Here is an 11,190-nt window from a genome sequence, read left to right as displayed (position 1 = left end):
ATAAAAGATGGATTATAATAAGTCATAGTGTTTAAAATAGACTGCATATTGTCTTAAGGGCGAAGCCACAGGTAAAATTAATTGATCAGAAATATTCTCAAATATTTCGGCAACGATTGTCATTGTAATGTGTGATTATTAAACAATGTAGCGACAAATATTGCAAATATCAAAACGATTCATTTAGAATATAATTTATTGGACAGTTTCTTTAGTGAATTACTACGTCGCTCTATAATTTAGTAGATATTATGTCTACGCTAAATCAACCGAATAGTACTAAATTCCTTGCATCAGTTATACATTGCAGCGGATAAAGAGCACAGAATGAGGAAACTAAAAGAGCTACATAATTTATTTATATTTATAGGAATTCCACTTTAGATTTCAAGAAATCTTTATAGTATTGTATGTAGTTTTATATATTATATGTAAATTAAAAAAAAAGGATGTTATTCTTCTCTTTTTGTGTAAGTTCTTGGTAAGTTAACTGATATTTTAAAGATATAACTTATGGTTTATTATATTTTCTAATCTAAAAGGTGAAAATGGAAATAACGGCGCTATTTTGGTCCATACTTACTTGTCAATAATTAATCACACTATATATCTATATTTATGACTAACATTTAATTTTATTTATATTAATTAACTAGTCCATAATTTTGTGATTCAACAGACAAAAAAATTATAACACACATAGTAAATGATAATTTACCATTTTCAAAGCGTTTTCTGAACTGTGGCAATGTAATGTAACATTTTCGTGGAATACGCGTACCGACTGCAGCATTACAAACGTGTGGCACGAGACAAACCCACTGTAATGCAAATATAACGATAAACTGTCCATACAAACGGTTGCAAAACGGAGATGACCTGTTTCTTAATGAATACACTTTTGTATGCTAAACGGATGTCACTATTAACATCCAAGAATGATTCAATGTTGTAAAGCTTTAATTTTAGAAATTAAGTTTAATTTAACAATCAGTTTTAGTACTTGAAGTGATAGGAAAAAAATGGTTACATTTTTTATTAAATTTCATCACGAAATAGAAAAGTCAAGATTCATAACACTAGAAACAATCGATCTTCACTCCAGTTCAATATTCTACTTTTTTTTTTGTACAAAATGAAAACAAATAAAATACACAATGTTGTAATATTTCTTTATTTTACATATTTACAAGCATAATATTTGTAATTACTATCTATATACATATGTCAATCTTATAAAGAAAAAACTTAGTACGAAGAAATAAACTCTCTTTAATATTGTATGTGTAAAACATAAACGTATAACAATCACATACACTATATCTTAAAATTACGAACAGATACAAAACGATAAGATCTTCTTCTTTTGATAATCTTTTACAAAAATACGAAATAAGGCAAGATGTAATGATTATTGTTTACGCTATCCGACTTCAAATAATATGTGCCATTATAAAATATATTAAGGCTAGCACACACATAATATGGAACATCTATTTCATTTAAACATTGATATACATTTTACAGATATATATATATATATATATATATATATATATATATATATATATATATATATATATATATATATATATATATATATATATATATTATACCAGTTTTGAAGCTTTTTTGATATATAATACATAATATATGATTATCACATTAGATTTCAATGTAGTGTTGCATTATTTTTAGGTATATTTTGACAGGAAGAAATGCCACTACATATCCTTTTTGTATTTTTAACGCACCAATATTACTGTTAGTCGATAGTATCACACCTAGTAATAGGTTAAAATTGAGTAATTTACTATCATGATCATATCATGATAAGGCAAGAATGTAACAAATAAAGCTGAAATCTACAAAATATTTTTATACATTGTATGTACAATGACTTATAAATTTCTTTGTTATTCTATTTCTGTTAGATTACTAATGACATTTCTCCATCCATAACGTATCTTTTGAGTAAACGACAAAATGATTTGTCTCGTAACGATCGTAAGAAGAACAATAGTTATTTTTGTAATCGTAGTATTATACTATTAGTTTTTTTGAAGCTTACATATTACCGCACATATTATGGAAGCAACTCGAGCCAAAATACCCCAATCTATGCAATTGACGTTAACAATAACGTCATTACCTCGGTTTAAGAATTTCAACGTAAAATATCAATTTCGTTCATTATGTACTTTTATGCAACATGTTTAATAATGTTTTATTTAGTTTTAAAGAAATTATTGTTTACACACACAAAAGTAAATAGCTCAAATGCTATTTCTCACTTCTAAATTGAACACTGTTAAGTAAAAATATGTCAGTGTTTCGAAAATTGTTCAGCACGCTGACCAGTAATAGCGACATTTTAATTTGACATATTGAAATGTCTAATAATGACTCTGATGTTCATTCGACGTGGTTAACTATGTTTCAAAACTTCACTAATTTAGTAACCCGATTGCTGCATAGCAATTAAGTTTGAACAAAGAAGAATTTTAACGAACGAAGAACAACAATTTTAATAGAAGAGTTAATTTAAATATTCTTCTTTATTATAAACTCTTTAATGTAAAATAACTAATTACGAATACTACTGTGACTATGTTGTAGATTTAATTATAATTTTCATAGTTGTTTTGACGTATTATAAAATATTTGATATAACAAATCAACACTGAATAATATGCCATATTATGGTTATGCCATTCCAAAAATAAATTGTATGCTAGTATTAACCCTTTAACGCATATGGGACACATTTGTCCCCGTACGTTTTTTCAGTTTCCTGCTCTACGTATTAGTTTAAATCAATTAAAAAGTTTGTATTTATAAATTTAAAAGTACGTTTAACGATATTTTAGCCGAGATCACTGAACAAGACGGATTAGAAAAGAAATAAATAGGCCCAAAGTTGTGAGTTTTTCGTCGGCTGAAGTTGTGTTTTAGATTTTAATTTTTATAATATTTCTTCAGTTTTATGTTGCTATTTTTTTAATAATTCTATTCTGTGGTTAGTATTTTGCAAGTTTTATCTGTTTTTCTAATGTTTTCATTATTAAATATGTTTTTTTTACGAAAAATCGAAAAGGGACACGCGTGTCCCAGTGTGCGTCTACGGAGCCTCTTGTCATATGTTTGACTACTCTCTAAATTTACTATATTTAAGTCATTATTCTTCTAAGTCAATGCAAATTTTGATTCAGTAGTTCGAAAACATGTCTACTAGAAGGACTAGGGAGTTTGCGTTAACGGACAGTGAGATTTTGGAATATATAGTAGCTGATAATAGTGGCGATTAGGATGAACTTCTTTTGGACGAAGAAGATCAACAATTTCTGGTGCGAGTCATTGATGAAGGTCTTTCCAACATTTAGATTAAACCTAGCATTCCTCCGAGTGTTAGCGAAAAAATACAAAATGAAGAAGATAGCCAATTGCAACAAGAAATTTCACAAACAAGCACAGAAGCTGTACCCTCGTTGAACTGGAGAAAAAACTCCTACATACCGCATCAATTTCATGATCAAGAAGGCTACAAATATGGCGAGGTCAATATTTTGGACAGTCTTACTAGTTCAAATTTCTCTCCTATAAATATTTTCAAGACATTTACAAATTTCGATCAATTAATTGACGACATTATTGTACCTGAATCGGAACAATACGCATTGCAAAATGGACGGTCTTTAACTCTCTCTAGTGCTGAGGCCAAGGCTTATCTCGGAATGTACTACGTAATGGGATATCATATTTTATCTTATTTTCGCTCTTATTGGTCCACAGAGCCTGATATGGGAGTTTCTTATATTGCAAATATAATGCCATGTTCCCTAATTGCTGATTTTTCGTCTCCTCAGAGAAGTTTTCCATCTTCAGTAAACACAAATAAGCGGATAAGTCATACGCCAAAAAGGGAAACGCCTTCTCACTTCATGGTGAAGGCAAATATAAGGAAGAGATGTGTCCAGTGTGCCAAACTTCATGTTGAGAATTGAACAAACAATACATGTTCAACGTGTAATGTACATTTATGTTTTACTTCTGAAAGAAATGGTTTTGCAGAATACCACTAAACATTTTTTTGTTTTAGTTTATAATTTTCTGTTGATATAACGAAAACATTAATTTATACTGTATTAGTGAATTTTTTTGCGAAATAACGATATGAAAAACGTGTGTGAAATAGGTACATTTTGCAACCGTTGACGCACACTGGGACACATATGTCCCAGCCTGAAAAAGACATGAAAAATAATAAACTATTATTTTTTTCATTATTTTATGTTTAATTAGCTCCAAATAAACCATTATGACTAGTAAACATTTTTGTTTTATATCTCTAAACCTTATGTGCGTGAAAGGGTTAATACTCCAAAATAACATAAATTGCACGTTAATTCATGTTTGACATTGAAATGTTGCTTGTGAACAATATCATCAGAATTAAAGTGCGTTCATAATTTAAGTACATATAATTTTAAATCACCTGGTGCATTAATTAAAAAAACAAAGCAATACATAACAGAAACTATATACTACATAAATATAGATCATCTGGCACTTTTATCTTAAGATATCCTATTTTAAACACCACAGCTTATAAATAAAGTTAGAACTCATAAAATGTTACTTCAATTTCCTAATAAAAAACTATGTAATATCAAACAAATTACGATCCTTTTAAGTTTTTAAAATAGATTGCGTGGTTGTGATTCTATTAGCCCTTTACGATTTTTAAGTTTTTTCGTTATACTTTATATGAATACAATTACATTCGTATGATTTTAGTAAGACGATATTTAAATGTGAGGCAAATAAATAGTACGATTACATTTTGTTAAAAATAATTTAAATCTTGTTTTATATTTCGAAACCAATGATTAGAAATGCTATTACTGGCTTTTTCTTCACTTAATACAAGTTACATTCTGTGGTGTTTACGTAATCTAAGCTTAAACGACTAATTCATATTAATGCCTAGGTTGCACATACGCCGGCCACTCATAGAACGGTCTCGCTGAGCCCTAAAAATAAGAAAACGTTATGTAACTTTCATCAGCCACTTATTCCGAAATTAGCTAAAAACAAATAATTTAAATGAAAGAAAATCGTAGTTTCAGTATTCCAAAAATCAATCTAGTTTCCCAATCTAGTTTAGTACTTATAGTATTCCCAATTTATCAATTATCCAACAAATTTCATTCACTTACTTCTAAGGTGTTTCTAAGGTTTCTTTTGGTGGCTTCTTTTTCATATTGCCAAAGAAGATCAGAGCTGGAGTCTTTGTTAGGTTGACTTATGTCATTGGTTTCAATGTCGTTATGTTTAGCGTCCTCTTTTCTCTTTTCATCCTTCCTTACTTGTAAGTCATTAATATAAGCAGGAACGAAATAGCGAATACCGATGCCCGGTAAGCTCTGAGAGCTGAGTATTTGTGACGGTGTCAAATAGTCCCGGATCGGTTTAGCCTCAATAGGTTTAAACATAGGCTTGTACAAGTTGACAAAGCGTTGAGCGCTGTTGAGAGGCCGCTCTGTGGTTGACGGGGCTTTGAAGATAATCTGCGTGTATCTCGGCTGAGGTATGAAGAGCTGAGGTTTCCTGTGTGTCAAATATATATTTGTGTCAATATTTTTCGTAAAATAATAAATAAATAATAAATAAATAAACTCAACCTACAACAACCTCAACTTCACTCAACGGCCCCTAGTAGGATTTTCTCCTCTGTCGGGGGTCCGGATTCCGGAAACACACACAATACATAAGCACAAGGCTCAGACCACGACAAACATCTATATGGTCGATACAAATGTCTGTCGTGAGCGGGAATCGAACCCTCGACCGCCAGCGCAACAGCCAGTGCTATGACCGCTGCGCCAACGCGTCGTCAATAAAATACCTTAAGATTAATATGAAATATCCACGAAAGTGTTCTTTTTGAAATACTATTCCAATAATCACTATAAATTGTTTTGTTTTTATTACACAATACCTATTCTATGTGTCTTAAAATAAATAAAAACGAGTGTGCTTTAAACCACACGACTGAAGTAAAACTTCTTTAGCTCCATCCAACTAATATCTCCCTCTCAACTTCCATTCGTCTCGCCCGATCACACTTTTTGTAACGCTTTCGTCACGCATTCAATAGCTTACTGCCAAAGTCAAGCGTGCATAAAGAAGTTTTTACTTCAATAAATAAAAATGTTTATTATTTTTATTTTTTTTACTATACTTTGTGATTGTGTCCTAGTGTAGTGGTGTAGTAGTGTAGTAGTAGTGTAGTAGTCAATAGTCATAGAAAATCGTTTGGGGGTCTTACGTGTTCAATCAAAATAAGTAGAAAAAAAAACATAACAATGTAAATTACTATGTGTTAAGATACGGATATGATATTTATACGTGGACGTCCGACGAGAATATTTCGAGAACTTAGAACTGTTTTATTTACTCCGTCAAAGGTAAAACATTGATTTTGTTGTCTATCCGTATCCCGAAAATTTCAATCCGAATTCCAAATTTCATTTTATGTTAAAAATATTGCAAATTAGAAAAAATAAGCTATTTTTTTATTACAAGATAGTTAAATAAATTTACATTTTATAAAAATAAAATTAAAATGAAACGTAAACAAGAATGGAGACGTTACCAATTTAATATAATTTTTGTAAAACATTGATACAACCCTTTTTTTTACGTGGGGAAAATCCTTCATGGATACCTCCCAGCGCGGGGGTGCGAATGGGTTATGTCAGGCTCCTACTGACTAAAAAACCACCACGTGTGAGCAGTCGTCCGCCTGGGTGGGGCGAGATGGGATCGCGCTAGCATTCGCCACCTCGCCCCGGCGGTAGGCCCGGACAAAGCCTCCGGGCCCCGGCACAATGGTGGAGTGGCCTCGCCCACAACAAGGCCACCCCTCAGACGACCCCACATATTACGGGGGGTGGGGGGCAAACTCATTGCCCCCGTACGTCTGCGCCGGAGTAGATCAGCGGAGACGTCATTCTCCATGGCCCACTCCGCGGCCACCTTCTGCGTCATCACCTCTTCGCAGAAGGAGACTGCCACCTGCCACGATCTCTCACTGGCGAACATGGCTTTTACGACGCTCGGCAGTGAGAGATCCCGTCTGAGAACCGCCGAAAGCGTGCGCCGCTGCGAATCCCACGCGGCGCACACCTCCAGCGTGTGGAGCGCCGTATCCTCTGGCGCCCCACACTCGTGGCAGGCTGGAGTCGCCTGCCGTCTCGCGATTTGGTGCAGGCACTTACCGAAGCAAAACATTGATACAATCCTAGTTGAGCTTACTGTCTAGGACCTGCAGCTTTCACCTAGGCTTTAGCTATGCATTTGTGAAGTGTGTATACGTACCAATGGGCATTAGGGTCTGGTGAATCATCTGATCGTTCCTCCCAGACAGGAGCCGGTACTCGGTACGGCTGCGGCGAGGGCAGCGGTTCGGGCGTTGGCGGCTCTATGGGTCCATCCTTGGTACCATACTTGACCATGATTGATTGTACGCTAGATGCGTACACCACCAGGCATATCAGCAACTGTTAACAAACAATAAACACCAATCAAATTTTATTTACAGGAAAAATACTAATTCATTAATTCCTTTGCCACTATCGGCTGTAGTATCTAGTCGATAATAAAAAGTATTTACAGAGGAAACAACAGACCAATTAATATAACTTACACTTGTTCTACTTTAAAGTAGGTTAAGTAAGATAACCTCCTTGTTCCTCTGTCGAGAGATATAATTATAAAACTATTCCACGATTGATTATTAAATAATAACTACAAAAATTTGTTTGAATTTATGACTGCATAAGAAAATTATTCATAAATGGTAAATCAAGATAAAAAACATTAAGGGGAATAAGTAGCGCATTTACTTTATACCCCTTAATGATTAAATTTAACGCTATGTTTACCTAAATTAATATTATGTTAGCTACAGTAAATTGTTATGATTAAAATAAATCACCTCAACATTACGTATTAAAGCTTAAAAAATTCCATTAAGAAGATGTAAAGGCTTATCGTTAGAGCGAACGTAAATTAATTAATATTCAAGGAAAAAAACCAAATCTCATAGCCTTGGAACTATTACGAATGCTGTCTTATCTTTTCTCACGCGCCTCTTCCTATCTTTTTGAACAATTTGTTACAAATAGAAACATCCAATAATGAAACAAAGTGACGGTGCAACATTATCATTACTTTCGTGTTGAAATGTGGGCGGTGTAACAAATTTACATGATTGCTGAATAAATGATGCTTTTAAATTATGTTTAAAAGGAATTTGCACAAGACAGTTTCGAGTAAATAATTTATACGCAGCAACGAGGATTCGTAACAAATGCAACAAGCAAAACAGATATGAAATGAAATAATTTTATGAACTTTATAAATATTTGTTTTTGGTTTGGTTGTCTGCCTTTGTGGGTATCCTCATAGTACCTCAGGGAGCATGTTAAGCTGTCAGTCCCGGTTTTTATAGTATAAACCTATATCCACAAACCAACAGTGGAGCAGCGTGGTGATTAAGCTACACCTTCTCCTACATGGAGAAAGAGGACTATGTTCAGCAATGGGATGTTACAGGTTGAGTCATGATAAGTACGTTAGTGTCTAGTACTATTGGTATATTATTATGATACTTGTAATTAAGTAAAAGTATGTTTTAGTGACGAAATTCCACATGGGAAGATGGATTTCACATCCCTTGGGAGATAGAATGGTATCAAGAAATATACTTGATTGTAATTTATTAACGCATTACTCGGCTTTATTTACCATTTTTTAAAGACATATTTTAAAGACCATACCGTAAATATTTGAAGTCCTTCAATGAGTTACTTAAAAAATTACATACTTTATAATTTACAATAAATGTCCAAATAACTTATAACCCATAATTTACAGAAATATCTTAAGAATATCTCATAACATTAATTAATCATATTGAAACCACAAACGAAGACATAGGAACAGCTGGTTTGTGGTATAGTGAGAATAAAAAATATAAAAATTAATTAATACGATAAAAAGTTACATTACAATGGTATAATTTATCATTCGCTTGCTAGCCCATAATAAAGAAATAGGCTATATAAATTACTAAGCATTCGTGTTTCACCATAGATAAATATAATATACTGGTCGTTACAATTACTATTGTTTAGTTACGTTTATTCACAACCTTCTTGATTTTCCAACGTTTTAATAAATCTACGCTTTATCGAAACATCTTGATGATTTTATTATCTCTTGTAAGATAATTGGATAAAATTTACAATAGTGAGGAATGAAACTGTTTAGAAATAAACTGTTAAATATTTCATTTATTATTTTTAATGTATGTTTAATAAGAATTCAAAAATATAATATAAAACTTACTATAATCGTATGAATGAAAGGTATTGCTGTGTGATTACGGCATTAAGAATATAGCCACCCCCTCTCTTTCCGTGGATGTCGTAAGAGGCGACTAAGGGATAACAGTTCCACTACCACCTTGGAACTAAAAAAGCCGACCGATGGCGGGATAACCATCCAACTGCTTGCTTTGAAATACACAGGCCAAAGACGGCAGCACCGTTTTCAGTGCGACAAAGCCAGCCCTGCGGTCACCAACCCGCCTGCTCAGCTTAGTGACAATGGGCAAATCAGATGAGTTCACTCCATTTTTGGTGTGAACTTGTGGAGGCTATGTTCAGCAGTGGACTGTATTAGGCTGAACTGATGATGAATAAAAGGTATTTCCAAAATAACTTATTTTTTTGCGTAATATATGTTAATTTATACATATTATTTTATTGTTTATTGTGTACCTCCAATGGTGTCTTAAAAATGTACACCGTTGTTTGTGTCTCAGAAGCAATAAATGAAAGCTAAATACGTAGTATCAAATTACAAGAGACGACACGAAACGACGTAGACGATACGAAGCGACAAGAGAAAATAGAGAAGGCATTATAAGGTAGAACTACAAATAACATAACTAGTAACCAAAGTGTCAAATAATGTTTTGTATGACCTTTAAGGTCTTGGCTTAATTACAAAGACACAATGCCGCAATACGGCACCACGTGTCATTATAAAATGACTGTAGAATATAAATTTATCAAACCTTTCTCGACTATTAGTATGTTTCTTTATTATATATAGACAGAAAAAATCGCGAAACAGAAGTGAAAAAAAAGATGATGTCACAAAAAAACGAAAACGATAGATCGGGTGGGACCCGGATGCAAATGCTGGAAATCCAGTACAGTTCCTCAAGTAATTATACCTTTCAAAAATTAAAAATGTGTCGTAGTACAGGTATATCTTGAGCGTTTCTATTTTAAAATTTCACTTTTTCTGTTGCGTTTGTTACATTTATGGTTGCAGTTAGATTTATATTTAAATACATAGAATGCTTAAGTTATCAAACATCCTTGGTACCATGTACCCTTCGCCTTAACTCTGACACTGTGTTACTCTACCGTATATACTTAATTATATAGACCACATGACCGCACATCGCTACAAGATATCGTACCTTACCACAGTAAAAACTTTTTACTGTATCGTGGTGGTAATGCGGTTGATTTTTTTTTTATTTTTTTTTTAAAAACAAACAGTTTAGTACACAATAAGTTAAAAATTGATAAAAAAATGAATAAATCAAAAAAGTGTCCAATAATAACCAATTCATAGAATAGCTAAAACGCAGCATGTTGTAAATGTTACCGATGTCTTAACTTAATATACTCAATTAAAAACAAAATATTAGCAGAAGAAGTAATATAATATTAAAAGGCGTACTTAATATTGGATAGTGTTATAACTCACCTGAAACCTCATCGTGGACTTCATGTCAATTTCTCTTCAACTTGACGCTACCTTGCGATAGCAGGGTTCTGTAACAAAAGAAATAACAAATATTATTTCAAGTCAATACATTGTAAAAATAATGAATAATTATGTTTCATATGATTGTATTTTAGGTAACTACACGATATACAAGTTTAAATTATTTTTTTAAATAAATATATAACATTCAGAATAGGAGAAGCGAACTAACAACCCTGGAACGGAGAGCTCTTTACTGCCAACTGCACCAAAGAACTGGTCATACCAAATATTATACCTATATAAAACTGTTATTTGTTTATTTGGATGCAT

The 11,190-nt window shown here is 32.7% G+C and overlaps 1 protein-coding gene across 1 annotated transcript; it reads right to left on the bottom strand.

The window, feature by feature from the left end:
• Positions 1 to 4,524: 4,524 nt before the first annotated feature.
• Positions 4,525 to 10,958, bottom strand: LOC123654248. The gene is made up of 4 exons (XM_045590163.1): positions 10,858 to 10,958; positions 7,384 to 7,565; positions 5,220 to 5,610; positions 4,525 to 5,033 (listed from the first exon to the last, which is right to left on the bottom strand). The coding sequence occupies exons 1-4, from the start codon at positions 10,879 to 10,881 to the stop codon at positions 4,980 to 4,982; spliced, it is 651 nt and encodes a 216-aa protein (XP_045446119.1). The 5' UTR covers positions 10,882 to 10,958; the 3' UTR covers positions 4,525 to 4,979.
• Between the last annotated feature and the right edge of the window lie 232 nt (positions 10,959 to 11,190).

Source organism: Melitaea cinxia, chromosome 6, assembly GCF_905220565.1.
Source record: "Melitaea cinxia chromosome 6, ilMelCinx1.1, whole genome shotgun sequence".
Taxonomy (NCBI): Eukaryota; Metazoa; Arthropoda; class Insecta; order Lepidoptera; family Nymphalidae; genus Melitaea; species Melitaea cinxia.
The sequence above is the reverse complement of the archived record's forward strand: the minus strand, read 5'-3'. Positions and strand labels throughout refer to the sequence as shown.